The following is a 16,942-nucleotide window of genomic DNA, read 5'->3' as shown; positions in this document are numbered from 1 at the left end:
GATTTCAGTAAAACTAGGAATTGAATAAATAGTTTAATAATAACTATTTTATTTGCAGGTGACATTTAGGGACAGCTTAGTGTGAGCAAAACTTGCAAGAATAGCCCAAAGTCGTAAAGCTGAGCGGTGCTCAACAGTGGGGTGGGAGGGAAATAGAAGCTGAGTTTACTGAGTAGAACCATATTTTGGGTACAGCTGAAATCACAAAATTAAATGGCTCCAACAGAGGGGATCCCAAGAGAAAATGCCTAGAGGATGCAATTCCTGCCTAGTTCTCCCCTCTGCCTCATGAAGTGCCAGCTGCATTCTGGTCCAAACTGGGCTTTAGTTACCCACTTGTGTAAATGGATCCTTGTGAGGATTCAGCTCTCCAAGGCTGCAGAGTGATGGGAGTGAGATTAGTGCAGACACTGGGGTAAGCTAAAAGAAGAATTGCGCACTTCAGAGCTGCCCCTTTCACATGACCAACCAGCTTGATGCTGGTTACAGACTTTTGGGGGTCAGTGTCCTGCATGCTGCATTTCACTTGTGCAATAACCTGTTCTCACCAGCGTGCTAGATTCTTGAGTGTATTTATGCCAAGAAAACAGGAGTCCAGTGCCTAGAAAAGAAACTTCATTACTTTTTATTATTATTTCTTTTAACTTTCCAGCTTGCTCAGTATAGACGCTGGAGAAGGCAGGTTGTTTAGCAGAGCTATCTGCTAAGCACTTGTCATGGTTTAACCCCAGCCAGCAACTAAACACCACGCAGCCGCTCACTCACTCCCCCCCACCCAGTGGGATGGGGGAGAAAATCGGGAAAAGAAGCAAAACCCGTAGGTTGAGATAAGAACGGTTTAACAGAACAGAAAAGAAGAAACTAATAATGGTAATGATAACACTAATAAAATGACAACAGTAATAATAAAAGGATTGGAATGTACAAATGATGCGCAGTGCTATTGCTCACCACCCGCCGATCGACACCCAGCTAGTCCCCAAGCGGCGATTCCCTGCCCCCCCTTCCCCGTTCCTATACTGGATGGGACGTCACATGGTATGGAATACACTGTTGGCCACTTTGGGTCAGGTGCCCTGGCTGTGTCCTGTGCCAACTTCTTGTGCCCCTCCAGCTTTCTCGCTGGCTGGGCATGAGAAGCTGAAAAATCCTTGACTTTAGTCTAAACACTACTGAGCAACAACTGAAAACATCAGTGTTGTCAACATTCTTCGCATACTGAACTCAAAACATAGCACTGTACCAGCTACTAGGAAGACAGTTAACTCTATCCCAGCTGAAACCAGGACAGCACTTTTCCCCATAAAGTGTTCAGTGCTTAAATTGTATTTGCAGCTCACCTAAGTGCTATTTTGTACTGCTTTCCACTGTTTTTCTAACATCTTAAACTTAGTCTTCTTGCAGATTTCTAGTACAGTATCATCTGCTGCATTCCTTAGTTATCAGTTCCTTTTTCTTGCGTTTAAAAATGGCAAGTTGGTGCTTATTCAAGCTGAATTCAGAGTGGTGGGGAGAGAAGCCCTCCTTGTTATTGACGAAAGAGTTATTGTGCAGACAGGAGAACCTCCCTTCCCCTTTTCTCTCACTTGATTCACAGGGAAGGCGGAAGCTGAAAATTATACTAATAAAAACTTTATTTATTTCAAAGAATTAACAAAAAGAAGGAAGAATGCAAGAGTGAGAATATTTTAATTCATGTTAGTGAACGTACTACAGTTAACAATCATATTATCAGATTGAAAAAAGACCAAGACCTACACGTGAGCTTAATATCCTTTGCTGGTATGAACTGTATTTTTCCATAGCAGAAGATGAAAATGGCAAGGTTTTCTATCCCAAAGTTATCCAAGATAAGTATATGAAGCACCATTTTATGAGTAAGTATAATAGGATACAGCTATAAGAAACAATAAAATTGCTGGTCTGATGGAGTGAATTTTGTGGGGCAAAACAAGTTCAAGATTGCCATAGAGTTGGGCATATTTTATTTTTTGAGTTCTTTGCAGTGTCCACAAAGTCATGGGAATACAGTTCTAAATAGTAATCACACTTTCTTGAACATTCGTTCTCACTAGTTGACTTTTATAGTACTTTTTCAGTATGTTTATTTGTTCTTGACAAGGTATTTACACTAGTGCTTTTGCTAAGGCACTTGAGAACATCTTGACAGTGACAAGACTATAACATTAATCCTTAATTCCAATTTTGTAAAATATGCATGATACAAAAGAGTCTGCTAGTGCAAAAAGAGAACGGGGATTTAATTTAAGATTACAGATACCCTCACTAGAGACTTTTAACAGATACATCCTTTATTTTCAGCAAGTAACTTGCTCCTCTGAATTAGTACATTCCACAGAACCCTTTCTCACCAATTCCTCAGTCACCGACACATCATTTTAGAAGTGTTTCATTGCCAGAATCTGTTGATAGTTAGATTTGTCTTTTTCTCTTGTAGAAATAGACTGACAGGGCAGCTCCAAGAAGAGTGAGAATAGCCAACAAAATGAGTGGCCAAACGGAGACATGAACAGGTGGGTGAGTCTCTTCATTCTTTTCCTTGCCTGAAATGAATGCATATAACTGTGAGAAACCTTAGTAATTTTTTATTCCACATACAACATGAAAAACATGGAGGAGATGTTCTCTCTTGCCTGAACTTGGAGTCTGTTTGGTGAAAATCTAAGCCCCAAGTTGTTGCTGATCAGTAGCCAGGTCTGTTGCTAAAGCTAAGATGGTTTTACTGGGTCTGGATTACAGTGATATACAATGCATGCAGTGGATGCTTGTAAGAATTTAATGAAAGTGCATGCTTTAGATATGTATATGGGATGATAATTATTTGGAAATTAGTTTTACGATATTTTTATGTTACATTATTTACAATAATACCTATGGAAGAAAATTGCATATACATCTACATAGGTTTTAACAGCCTAGTTAAAGCTCACTGTGCCTGTTCTCTAAGTTAGTCACAAGTTGGGTCACTGCTGAGCTTGTCAGCTCATGGTTAGCCCCGCAGCAGTCCAGTCAACCAAGAACATGCGAGTGCTTGTGTGCATGTAAAAAGGCACCGTGGGATTACCCTGAGTGATTTATAACCATGCATCCCAGTAACTGTCAGCAGGACTTGCTCTGTAAAAGGGGGTGATTTGGGTAAACTCGTTTTAAGTTCTTCTTGTATTTAGATTTTTGTTAATTTTCTTATGAAAGCTCTTACCTTTTTGCTGTAGAGGACTCCCACTTGGCTCAACTTCAATGAATAGCAGAGAGAAATAATATGACACTTCATTAGAATTCATAAGTTTAACTGTTTTGCTAAAATTATACAGGAGCAAAAACCTGAAGTATTACCATTGTGTTAATAACATATATGTCTGTTACAAAACGCAACATAAGTGAGGCAAAAAATACCTTACTAAGGTTTTACCTTTCTACTTAACATTACCAAACTGTAATATTCATTCATTTAAAACTTTATATTGTTTTTATATCTACGAACATTCAAATACTGACTCTTTTCTATGTTCACTCAAAAATACCTTTTCACATTTTTTGTGAAATATTAATTTTAATTTACTGAGAACATGATGTACAACTCTGGAGATTGATCTCACTTAGCACATTTTAGGAAGCTCTGCATGTCCAGCAGGATGCTGCTGTTACAATTAAGTTTAAGATTCTTAAATGTCTTTCCTAGAAAATGCCCTTTGAATCAAGGCTGCGATCTTCCTATTTGCCTACGCATAAGAAAGAGACAGAGAAAAAAAAAGACCTTTATAAAATCTTTTTTGTTGAAGAAGTGCAAAAAATTTTTGACACTCAGAAAAGAAAAAGAATTAAACATATTGGATGTTCTTATAAAGTAAGAAAAACTATTCTGAATCAAGACTCCCTAAATTATCAAGAAAATATTTCTCCTCTTAGCTTTTTTGCATTACAGTTTGCAAACACACTTGCTACCCAGAGGAGAAGTTATAAAGGCAAAATGTAAAATGAAATGAAAGCAGAGCAAAATGTAAAATAGAATCATAGAATCATTTAGGTTGGAAAAGTCCTTTAAGATCATTGAGTCCAACCGTCAAACCAACACCACCATGCCCACTAAACCATGTCAAGTGCTTCATCTACGTGTTTTTTGAACACCTCCAGGGATGGTGACTCCACCACTTCCCTGGGCAGCCTGTTCCAATGCCTGACAATCCTTTCAGTAAAGAAATTTTTTCTAATATCCAATCTAAACCTCCCCTGGCCAACTTGAGGCCATTTCCTCTCGTCCTAGACAAATGAATAGGTACAAAGCAACAGTAACCCCTACTAAGGCAGGAAATAGTAAGATATGAGAGCATCTTATGATTCAGTGGATGTATTTTAGTTCTTCCTTATTATTTTAGTACTGTATGAGATGGAATATAATTTGGATGTTCTTAGTAAATCTTGAATGGGAATTAACTGATTTACTGCCATGGGCATGTGCTAATTTAAGCATGGAAATTAACAGTGCATGGGAGATGACTGTTTCTTTGTTACATTTCAGTTTGGTTTTTTAATTAAAGACTACACTTGAAAAATGATTAAAAGCTAACCCCAAATTTTCAATTATTTTTCTGAGAACTACAGTGTCTTGCCATGTCTTTAGTATTGAAATCACGTCCTTTCAACTCTTCATCCAAACAAAGGAATCTTAAAAATTGTTTTACACAGGAAATGAGGTTTTCAGCATAGGACAGAGTTGTTCCTCATGATTTACTGGGGACAATGTACAATGCAAAAGCTGGAAAATTAAACCTGATCTCACAGCTACTACAAAAGAAAGTACAAAGCTTTAAAGATGGCAACCTACCATTTTTTAGGTAACATTGTTTTTAACACCTAACTTAAGGGAATGGAATGATAATGCTTTCTTTCAGATAATTATATGTTTTGTATCTCCACTTGGGAATACTACATGTGGGGTTTTTACCTCTGAAACGTTAGTCTGGCATATACAGTATTGCATGAAATTTTCTAGAAATGCTGATAAGACAGCTTCTGTAGTGACCTGAAGTTTTCATTTAATAGGGAAGTACTACTTATATTATTACTGCAACACAAACAGATGGCCTTTAGTATCCCTGAGGAATTACTGACTTAAAGATTGTTGAATCAAGCCCAATATGAATCCAGTTTTTTATATTGGGCAGTAATATAGTTTTTGAGTATAACAAGCTTGAAGAGGAAGCTTGATTGTTCACGTTAATTCCTTCTTGCAAGAGTATAATAACTGTTACAATACTTAGTTCCTGGAAAAGTCATAAGTTTGTGTAAGTGTTTGACAGATGCCATACCAATGCCAGTGTTAGGTATTCAAAAGTTTTCTGAAAGCCTCGTTCTCCAACCTAGGATGCATACAGCACATGTTACCCCATTCCCATGCGAGTGCAGACAGGGATCTGAAGAGCTCGCAGTCTACAAAACCAGGCAACTACAGATGTTTAGAAAAGTGGGATGTGCCAAACGAAACTGTCAGAAATTACTTCCAGACATGTGGTGGAGGGCTGTAACAGTTACTAGCAAACAGATCTGCTCTGTCACTAAGGGCTGAGTCACTAAGGACTTACCTTTGGGTTTTTTGCAGATAAATCCTTTTTCAGAAGAGCAGTCAGTGTTGTCCCAATAACCAGATAGTGCAGCCATTTCAACACAGTGATGCTCCACACTGGACTCTTTCTCATCCCAGTTGACAAAGTCCAGCGCAGCATTATCTAGCCACAACCACTGGCCTAAAGAGCAACATACATAGTAAAAAAAAATTAAAAATGTATCTATCATCTCATGGATATATTAACTCCTTAGCTCAGCAAAAGACATAAAATATGTAATTGTAACCCATTTTTCAGCAGAAGACCACATAATATTTTTGTAAAAATACACTTATCCTCAATTTTCTCATATTAGCAAAGCATTTTTCAATTAAATATTGAAAGTAAGACATTACCATCCACATTTTGGTAAAGTCCTATCCAGAAGCCTCCTACTTTATTTCCAAGTGGTTGTATTGTATGGATCAGAAAGTCAGATTCATCCGTGCTTTCTACCGAAACCAAGGTAGCACCTGAAAGGCATTAGCAAGCAAATAACCATAACCTACATGAGCAACTACTGGAATGACCTCCGCTTTCAAGTCTGTACAAACAATAACTTTTGAAAGTACTATGCACGCTACTCTGTTGGCTTCCCCATTGCTTCTTGTGGAGGACAGAGAACTGGAGGTGCTTAGTGGCCATGGCCCCCACCACTGCCCCTAGGATGGTGCCCCAGAAGCCAGGAGCTGATGGGGAGCTCTACGCCTGGGAAGGCTGCAGCCCCCGGGAGTACAGAAGGTTGCACAAAGTTGCTGTGTCAGTTTATTTTCACTGTGCCAGATTCAGAATAGCTTGGTAAGTAAATAAAGTATTTCTAATGATTTTTTTTTTAAATCAATGTTTTTACATTTTTAGGTGAGTTTTGTATAAACTTTCGTACAAGTCTTGTCAGTTGATAATGAAGTCTCTCACCTAACTGAGCACACCTGAGGGAGGCCAGTGCCCAGCTTGTCCCAGCTGATGCTTCGAGGTAGTAACAGTGGCCGTGGTAAGGGATCCAAGCCTGGAGTTCAGCTGCTTCAGGGCAGTCTCCGGGCAGCTGAGCAGGGTCAGTAGGAGCTATAGCTAAAGAAGTCATATGGTATGGAATTGGTATTGTGTTATGAGTAACCTATGAGGTAGGATATGTGTGTAAATAGTGTGGGATTTCTCTCACCCAGCTTTAACTATCTGGACTTCTACTCCTGACTATTCCAGGTCCCCAGCTCAGACAATGGGGACAGCCAGGCAGTCAAGAGTGTGAAACATCTTATTTCTCCAATCACATTTCTTAGGACAAGGAAACAAATCACATCATGCCGCATCTAACTAGCTGCCTTGGCAGTACTGTGAGGAAAGCAAACCCTGAGGGATGATATAGATCTTGAATTTGCATTCTCACAACACAGAAAGCTGTTGTAGGCTAATGAATGACTGACACCACAGTCCCATATTGTATGGCTGCCTGGTCTCTGTATGTTGTCACTTCATACAAAGAAGGCATCAGTGGAACATGCCTCTGCCAAATTAGTCTCTGTTTCTGATCACGTGTGCAACTCCAATTCACTTCTATCGGTCTGCAATTCTTGCACTGCATATGCAGACCAAATGTACAGCTGGAAAGTTTAACCTGGAAGCCACCTTCAAGTGGCAAAATCTATTTTGAATTTCACATCAGGAACAGACTATATTATGTAGTCTTAAAACCTCAAGGAGGGAAAAAGACACAGTTCTACAAAATCTACAAGCAAACATACCTCTGCATACCTCTACAAAGAGTTAAAGTAGCATTTGCATTCCCAAGGCTTTTACACCTATATCAGAACTGCTTTAGCTCTAGCAATAGTGAATGGGAGTGAAACTCTTGACTGCATTTTGGCTCAGTGACACCTGTGTGTGAACTTACCCAGTTACTGGAGCCCACACAGTCAGTGCACGTTTCCAGCACTTATTTATATTACACACAATCTCAAGTGTGATTTATGCTTACGTCTCAGAAAAAGCAAAAGACCTTGAAGGCAGATCTTCATCTTAAGCAAACAGTTATGACTATGATGAAAGCAGCACAGCCATATCCATTTGCACAAGAGGATTTTGTGTGCCTGAATTCATATATTAGGCTATAGCAAACCTCCAGATTCTGCAGGGAGGTAGACGGTATCCTGAAGCATACTCCTCTGAGGGTTTTAGCCCAAGCCAGAGCAAAGTCTCTAGGGTTAGGCAGGCTAATGGAATTAGGAATGTGTCTTTAAAATTTTTACATTCATTTGCTTACCATCTGATGTCTTACAAACTGAAAAGTAGCTTTCATTGCAGGATGCTGTTTTCCAAGTACCGTCAAGATCTAGGTAGACACAAGCATTTTTCTCCTTTGGTTCCCCTGCTGCCCATTTTGTGTACCTGGTCTTCAAGTTATCGGTCCATTTGTAATAGCTGCCAGTCTGAAAACAAAGAAGTTCTGGTAACAGAGTTTTTTTACAGAAAAAGCTCTGACACATAAATATAGTGTCTTATGTTTGTTTGAGTTTTTCAGGAAAAAGAAGCCCTGTGCTGGTCTGGTTTTTTAAACACCATTCACTGTTCTAAGCAATGTCACTGGGTGCTCCGAGTTACACAAGTACTACATATGAACAGTGTTCAACAGTGCATCGCTTTTGGGAGGGTTTTTCTGAAGCAGCACAAAGTTCTACATCGCAAGAAACTCAGATTAGTCCATCATAGGTCATTTAGTAAATCCCATATCAAGACAAGAAATTACAGAGAATTCATCCCCTCTGCTCTGCTTTATTTAAATTAAAACTGGGAGCTATTTGGTAAGTAAAGATTACTTGACACTAAACAGTCAAAATAATCTTGAAATATCTCTCTAATACTCATAATAACTTTCATTAACATAATAGTTATAAGTAGCCCTCTATATAGCAGGGAGTTAGACTTTCAGAACACCTAACATTTGCTTCATGATAGCTGCACATCCTGGCTTGTGACTCTCAGTCTGCACCTCTATTTCTTTTACTGTTTCTAGAGCTTTCTACTTTCACCTATTGCTTCCTGCTTAACCTTTTCTGTGACTCTTTACTCCATTTGGTGCATGAAAGTCTTTGAGTAACTCTAATAGGACCACTAGAAGTCTATGCATATACACGATAAAGCCATTCAGAGTACAGTTGTTTCAGCACCGTTATAAATTGGGCATCCAGCAGGTCTATAAAGAGCAGGAGAGCTCACCAAGCACCTGCACCTCCCATCTGTCCGGCACTTACCATATTGCTGTTAAGACCGATCCATACGGGTTTTCCATATTTCAACATCTGGATCCACAAGAATGAATGAATGTAAGCATCTGAAATGCTGGCAAGTTCTGCAGATTTGTCTTGACAATTTTTTCTGGCCTCTTCCCATTGCATTTCAGATGAGATGATTGAATAGCTACCGTCACCATAACGAGCAAAGCCAGAGGATGGATTTGTTGTTGGTACTTCAAACTGCATGGTAACTATGGAGGAAAAACTGAATGCATGAACTTACAACATACCATTCATCTCTAGCATGGAAACTATAAAAAAATAGGTCAAAAAGTCCAGTATTAACAATAAGTCAAAATCTTTTTTTAAGCTCATGAACAATTTGTTAACGAACAAAACAAAACAAAACCAAAACAAACTTGTTGTAAAACATGAACCAAATTTGCTAATGTAAAAAGCAGAATGAAATCCTGGATGCCCTGAAGTAGAGAGTATACCTGCTAGAGGCCTGACCAGTGCAAACTAAGACTCATAATTGGATATTTGAGTTCTGGTGTTTTAAGATATTTTGTCTAAATCTGGATATCTGAGTATACACCTATTTCAGATCACTGGTGGAGAGGACTTAGGGCTAGACGTTTAAGGCATTTACTCTTGTACCCTGTTGTCACAACCTGAGACTTTGATACTTGATGTTAATTGATCACCACTCGCTGTTGACTCAAAGTTGTTAGCCGGTTTGTAAGGGCTGCCTGAACATTGCCTGCACATTTGAGTCAGGCAGTGTATATTTCCACCTTTGAGATTGTAAATGTATTCAGAAGAGCTGTAACTGGGATTAAGCAAACTAAAAATGCCTCCATAAAACTATATTTGCTGTGCAAGCAGAGGGGGTTCTTACAAACAAGTTAGCTATGCTGAGAGTGAACAGGCTGCAAGAGCTGATTGAAGTGGGGAGGAATAGTTTCTACTAACGCTGTGATAAAGGTGAGGCAAAACTGTTTTGTTATCTGTGCTTTGCCTTCCCTACTCCCATCATATGGCTGGGCAGCAGGGATTTGCATAATTACAGTTCTACAGCAGGAGGGTCAGCATTCATGACTCATTTTGATGTTAAAAAAAAAAAAAAAAATCAATATTCTTCTACAATAAAGACACAGCCAAGAGGCTGTACAATTTAATAGACATCTGTCCTGGTTTCAGCTGGGATAGAGTTAACTGTCTTCCTAGTAGCTGGTACAGTGCTAAGTTTTGAGTTCAGTATGCGAAGAATGTTGATAACACTGATATTTTCAGTTGTTGCTCAGTAGTGTTTAGACTAAAGTCAAGGATTTTTCAGCTTCTCATGCCCAGCCAGCGAGAAAGCTGGAGGGGCACAAGAAGTTGGCACAGGACACAGCCAGGGCACCTGACCCAAAGTGGCCAACGGTGTATTCCATACCATGTGACGTCCCATCCAGTATAGGAACGGGGAAGGGGGGGCAGGGATTCGCCGCTCGGGGACTGGCTGGGTGTCGGTCGGCGGGTGGTGGGCAATTGCACTGCGCATCATTTGTACATTCCAATCCTTTCATTATTACTGTTGTCATTTTATTAGTGTTATCATTATCATTATTAGTTTCTTCTTTTCTGTTCTATTAAACCGTTCTTATCTCAACCTACGGGTTTTGCTTCTTTTCCCGATTTTCTCCCCCATCTCACTGGGTGGGGGGGAGTGAGTGAGCGGCTGCGTGGTGCTTAGTTGCTGGCTGGGGTTAAACCACGACAACATCATACGGCATTCAGTAAAAATGTTAAGAAGGGATTAAATGCTCTGCTCAGAGACAGCCAGGAGTGTGGAGGGATCACTGCAAGAGCATGGTTTTACACTGTACTTAAAGAAGATATCTAAAAGCCTCCTATTGCACTAAGAAGAAGTTCATTTCCATTTATTATTCTCTAGTGTTATTCATGATTTAAGTACAAAACCCCAATTAAGATAGTGGTTCCTCTCCAGCAATTTCTGTGGAACAAATTGTATTTTAAAAATAGTACAGCCTTAAGACTGGTGGAGCTCTGAAAGCCTGAGAAACTCAGAATGAGACTCAAAGCTGAAAGAAATAACATCAGTTTATATATTCAGCTTATCTAACTGAGATGTTTTTTCTATTTAGGAGACTGAGTTAAACAGAACTCACGTGAATTCATCTGACATATATAGCCTCTCTCATTGTCACAGCTATCATCTCTCCATTTCCCATCTGACTTCATGATGAAGACGCAATCTGTCTGAAGGAGAGGGGAAGATACACAGCCATTACAAAAGGTAATCAGGAGGTCTTGAGCTGAAGCTCTTATACTCCTAGTGCAAGCCTGATGGCGGGGAGGAGAGGAGAGGAAGAGGGAGAGGGAGAGGAGAACTCATTGAGCACCTGTGTAATTAGTTCAAATTTCCTAGGTTTCTGACAAATAGCTTGACCTGGTATTTATTAGTGACCCCTTAAATTTGAACCAGGCTTCCACTGGTGCCAGTCAAGATCTGCAAGAAAGGTCTATAAAAAATAATCTTACCAGTTTTATTAAGAATTCTTTAATGACTACAGAAATTATTAGGGTGCCTATAATATGTCTTCTCAGTTCTGATTTACAATTATGTAGAACTGCTTCAAAACATTTCCATCAATGAGAAAAACAATATAAGTACTATTATTAAAAGCACTATTCTGGATTTATCTTAACTGAAGCAGACTATCTTGCAGAAAGCAGGTACTCTTTACCAGTTGTTTGTAGTCATTAGCTGTCTTTAGTAACAACCAATTTTTCCCTTTACTTCCTTATGTTTAATTGCTTCAAGATTTCTTCATGACTCCCCTGATTTCAAGACTGGCCGTGACTGCCTTTCAACATTTCACCCGAGCTCCTCTCTTATGCTGATTCAGACAAGTTTTAGTCATAAGCAAGTTGACTGATGGTGGATGTTGAAAATCTCAGGTGACTAGCTGCCTATTATTTCCTCAGAAACTACGTGTTTACCTCCTTTGAAAAAGAGATTGCATTTCAGCAGAGAGATAGCCCTTTTATTGAAGATATCCTTTTGTACCATCAGAAACGAGTAAAGCAGTGTGGGAGCACAGCAGCCAGGAATGGGACGTACACATAGGCAAATTAATGTTGCACCAACAACCTGAATTTTGGTTTATCATAACTTTTCTATGTTTGGTGTTGTAATTTTAATGTTTGTGGTACTGCAGTTTGTGGGGGAACTAATGTAATATATGCCTCTCTGGGCTTGTTTTACAGAACTGGTATTTTGCAATAGGTCAGATGGAAAGCACAAGGTCCCTCTTCTTCAGAACCTCTGCTGAACACTTTTGGTGTATTTGGAATTGTTATCAGGTAATTTGCTAAGCCCCACTCTGCTTACAAAAGGACTTGTTTCAGCACCTTGTTATTGCTGCTGTAACTTCCCTTTTAGGAAAATCATCTAGCTGCCTAAGATATACAGGTTACTGTTTCCTGTACCTCCACAGTGATATCTGTCAACCTTTCATAGTCATAGTAGTCAAAGTAGCTTTGTTTCTGTTCTGGTGCACCATTAACCCAGTTGGTATAGAAAACAGTGCTTCCATCTGTCCAAAGAAATGTGGACTCTTCGTTGATATCATTCATCCCAATCCAAACATTAGTTGTGGCATCCTTTAAATGGTAGAAGAGGAAAGCTGGAGGGAAGCAAAAATTTCTCATTAAGGAAAGCTCATCATGACTTACCCAAACAGGAAAAATATGTAAAAGCCCAGAACTGGGGCCATGTTAAAAGAATAACATTTCCCACTACAGAGCCCATCTGCCTTTAACTAAAAGTTTAGATAAGCATCTGTAGGAATATAAGTTACACAAGCATTCAGGTTGAAAAAATTGCCAAAAAGACAGCTCTGGAGCAAATTAGAAAATGTCCCCTTCCCCACTGTGTATGCACACGGAGTGTTCCAGCAAATCATACTGCCAGTGGGAGAGACAGAAAATACAGATGTCTGTCAGTTTGAGGGAGGTGTGCAACCACACTCAAAAGAGACTGGAAGCTTCATGAAAAATGAGCAGCCGAAAGAACTAGAAACGCACAATTTATTTCTTACATGCAATAATTTAGCTATTGTTTCACACTTCGGAGTTAAAACAAAGCATAAACTGAGCTGGCTAATAAGCTATTTTCAGCAGACAATCGCATAATCTATTTTGGAGAGTATAGCAATTTCTTTAGTGAGAGATTAATATTTTTTCTTTCAGTAAAGCCCATATACGTACCTTGCACTTGTTCATTTGGTATGGTAGCCAGGTTTCCTCCCAAATTGATACAAGCATCTCGTGCAGCATGCCACATGAGCTTTCTTGTTATATTGGAAGCAAATATTTTGAAACACTGGAAAAAAAAGCAAGCACGTCATTCAAACTTGCAAAGATGGGAACTGTTTTATGTGACTAATATCAATTAGCTGTAGGATGTACATATCTCCAGAAAAAGAAATCAGGGCTAGAATAAGTGACAGAGCTCAAGAATAGAAAGTGTGTATGTCTACCCAGGTAGATACTTAGTCCCTCTCATTGCACAAGGTGTAATCCAGGAGTCTAGTATCATGTGAACTGATTGTAATGATGTCAAGTACATAATCCCTTTTCACATTTTCATCTGCCTGCTTCCTGCAATAACAGAGGGATCATTTAAAACCAAGAAAATGTGGCTTTGAGTGACACAGCTGCAGGGAATGATCTCTACTGTGCCTTGTCCTGCTTCCAATGACTGTGGTTAATGACTCTTCATCTCCCCAAAGTGTATGAAATATCCTTTAACAAATTCACCTAATATTCTGAAGATGCAACAGTAGCACAGTATACATAAAGTAGACAAAACAAACTTTGGCAAATGGAGCTTCAACTCAAATTGGTACAAATTCTTCTGTTAGAGCAATGAGGACTTCCAGTGTCTAAATGTGAAACTATACTCAAAACAACTGTATTTTGGCATCATCTTTCTGAACTCAAAGCTTTGGGAACCCTGTACAAGTCAAAGGGATTGCTCAAATACATTCTCTCTAAGTCATTCCACCTGAAGGACTTTTTTTTCCAAGACTGACCGTTACAAATTTCAGTTTCTAACATAAATACATAAAACAGGAGAGAAGCAGACAGAGGAGGGGTTTTCTTAAACAGTAACAGTGTATTTTAAGCCTGCGCAAACTATGTTCTCTGACATTTATTCAGCATACATCTACTTTTACTGTATTTCTCTGCAAAGTTAAATGTCTATAGTCACCTCCAAAAAAGCCCAGCCATCACGTTCTGACTGGATAATTACTCTCCAGATTTATTTTATAATCATAAACCCCATATTTTTTGCAGTTCTTTTTTTCAGTTCCACTGCTCTACACAATTTACTGAAGATACTTGTTGACATACCTTGTTGTTAAAGAAAAACCAACTTTCTGGACATCCTCCAGGAGGCAATGGAGAAGCAAATGTTGAATTAATAGAACTGTTATGTTTTTCACATACAAATTTATTGGAGGAACCACAGTTTACATCATTCCACAAGCCTAAAAATATTTAGATTGAATAAGCAAGTGAAGATGTTATAGTATTTGTAACAATAATTTATCACTTCTTATTTTGAGTTAGAAAGAGGCTAATCTCTACTGTTCAGACTGTAAAAGTGAGTAAAAGGGCCACGTACCACATTTATGCACGCAACTCTTTTTTACAAACAGAAGACATTTATGGACTTAAGCTGCTCGGCATGTTAGTTACTGGGCTACCATCTAGCAACTGAAAAAAGAATAAAAGACTGGGAAGAAAGGGCCAGTGGCTCAGAAGAAATGCTCTTGTCATCAATTAACTTCATCCTACTTTCTCTACCCTCCCCAACACTGTCCATCAAAGAGTCTGAGTAAGAGAATTACAGGACAAAGAGGATGAGAAAAAAATGAACTTTTTTTTAGCAGAACACAATGTTCTCTGTTTTATATTTCAGGCTGCAGCTTGATCTGAAGGCAAAGTAACCATGGCAGCTTTGAAGGAGCCAGTTGAAGCTCTAATAGTAGCACAGCAGTAGCCCCTTGTGCTTAATTTGGACTGCCTGACCCTTCTGCTCCTCATCCAGGTCTCTCCACAGTGTGCGTACCTGTTTATGATTTGTTCAAGCTATGGCATCATCACATTGCAGGCAGCAGGGGAAATACACCAGGAAGCAAATTTGAAAAGAGAATGGGTCAGAAGTGGATTAGATAGGAAACACCAATTCAATCTAAGGGTACAGTATAGTGTTCAAACACACATTATGAAATATGTGCCAACTCCTGGGAGCCAACATCTCCAGTTAATATAATGTTATCTAAGGATTCAGTTTGAAGATTAAAATACCTCATTTCAGTTGTCAAGATATACACTAGGTTTCTAAGCTACTATTATAGTCAATAGAGAGCTAGGGCAGGATTCATTTGTATAAACAGGGTGCTTAGCGCCGTTTGAGAGGCTGTGCAAGGTACTTGCAGAGAGCTGACAGATATGGCACTGCTTCTGTGGGAAACTTACAGTCAGGTGGGCTAACTCTAGGACATCACATGTGGTTACGGTCACCTACATGTAGGCAACTGAATACTGCGCTAGAGTAAATTGAATTGCTCTTCAGGCAGCATTGGCTGTGCAGGTGAGATCTCCGTTTGATCATAATGAGACTTCAGAAGTCTAGCTCACATTAGCTACATTTTGTTGTCAACTCAAGCTTAACGCTTCTCTTATGGTCCAATTCAGTTGCCCACATGTAAACTTCCAGCATCATCTGAGACAAGCTCAGGAATGCTGAGCCATTTATGCAGAGCTGATAGATACAGCAGGGACCGGTGGAACAGCTGCCCCTTTCTGGATCAACAACTAAAGAAGGAGGGATGCACCTCAATCAGACCAGATGCCTGTGTTTAAAAAAGTGAATCTTCTTCTTGGTGTCTTCATATAAAGGCAGAATTTCAGGTGGGTTTGCTAAGCGAATTCTTTATAAAATATAAACCGAGAGATTGATTTCCTTATATTACTGAATTCTCATTAGCCTCAGCTAAGTGACAGAAATACAACCAAGAGGAAAAATTAGCTCTAGGATTTGCAAGATATTTACATTTAAGCATACTTATAAGCATGTAAGACAGTCTTAGGTCATTAGGTGTATTTGTCTGTCTCCTCTCCTCATTGGCTTGTACCTTTAACACCCTCATTTCCTCTAGCCGTCATAAATGTTTTCTTAAGTTCATAGGAGCAAAGACAGACCCCACTCAACTTTTTACTTAGAGAAGTAGTGAAAAGCCCTGTAAAGGTGCAACATCAATCTTATAAATCCAGACAGAGACATCTGCACTAAATTACGCATGGTACTGAAATCTCCCCATTCTAAGGACATAGACTCTTCTGTGACTGGTGCTTACGCCAGTTACTGCATCTTGCTGGCTTGTCACTGGAAAGGAATTGCAGAAAACAGCCATAAAAGATTGTGTGACAGCTGACAGCAGAAGTTTGACAGCATCAGTTATAATCTAAGCAGAGACAAGTAAAATCTAATAGTTTAGCCTTGTTACTTACCTTGCTTTGACAACATTACCACACAATTTTCATCATTATTTGCAAAGTTGGGTTCATTAGGAGCCCAGGCCACATAGGTTACTGGAGTCCCATCTATCCAGCTTAAAGAAAAGATATACAAAGAGTTATTAATCAATACACTTCAATTGTGAGATGAGAATCCTAATCAACATCTCACAATTAAGAAGGTCCATGAGCATTAATGAGAACTGCCTAAAACTGGAAGGACTGACACAGATTTTCCTCTCCTTACCTGATTATTCTACTTTGAAGAAATTTATGTAAAATATTACTGGTTGCAAAATAGAAAAAGAAAACACCAAGCATATTTTCCATTGATGGGCAGGAGTGATCAGACATCATTTAATAACAGAAAATATTTTCCATTAGCCATAACATGTAATACAGAGAAGAATATTAAAAGTTTTATTTATCTTAACTCATTTCATTGTATCGCCTAGTCCATATTCTTCTTCTCAGTCTGAGCATTCCTGATGT

At 39.1% G+C, this 16,942-nt stretch overlaps 1 protein-coding gene across 2 annotated transcripts in view; it reads right to left on the bottom strand.

The window, feature by feature from the left end:
* Window positions 1–1,670: 1,670 nt before the first annotated feature.
* The window catches only part of LOC128149010 (macrophage mannose receptor 1-like), a 36,198-nt gene continuing 20,926 nt past the window's right edge, over window positions 1,671–16,942 (bottom strand). Inside the window, exons 19-30 of one of the 2 annotated variants that reach the window (XM_052803664.1) lie at window positions 16,445–16,545; window positions 14,279–14,415; window positions 13,130–13,244; window positions 12,350–12,546; window positions 11,026–11,116; window positions 8,867–9,099; window positions 7,879–8,044; window positions 6,537–6,689; window positions 5,978–6,094; window positions 5,601–5,762; window positions 3,221–3,253; window positions 1,671–2,564 (exon numbers count right to left, since the gene is read on the bottom strand). In XM_052803664.1, the coding sequence (XP_052659624.1) occupies window positions 2,434–2,564; window positions 3,221–3,253; window positions 5,601–5,762; window positions 5,978–6,094; window positions 6,537–6,689; window positions 7,879–8,044; window positions 8,867–9,099; window positions 11,026–11,116; window positions 12,350–12,546; window positions 13,130–13,244; window positions 14,279–14,415; window positions 16,445–16,545 (1,636 nt within the window). In that variant the 3' untranslated portion in view covers window positions 1,671–2,433. Of the gene's footprint in view, window positions 2,565–3,220; window positions 3,254–5,600; window positions 5,763–5,977; window positions 6,095–6,536; window positions 6,690–7,878; window positions 8,045–8,866; window positions 9,100–11,025; window positions 11,117–12,349; window positions 12,547–13,129; window positions 13,245–14,278; window positions 14,416–16,444; window positions 16,546–16,942 lie in introns of those variants that run through there. The other variant, XM_052803673.1, reaches the window with a different exon arrangement.

The sequence above is a fragment of the Harpia harpyja genome, chromosome 1 (assembly GCF_026419915.1).
Source record: "Harpia harpyja isolate bHarHar1 chromosome 1, bHarHar1 primary haplotype, whole genome shotgun sequence".
In the NCBI taxonomy this organism is placed as follows: Eukaryota; Metazoa; Chordata; class Aves; order Accipitriformes; family Accipitridae; genus Harpia; species Harpia harpyja.
The sequence above is the reverse complement of the archived record's forward strand: the minus strand, read 5'-3'. Positions and strand labels throughout refer to the sequence as shown.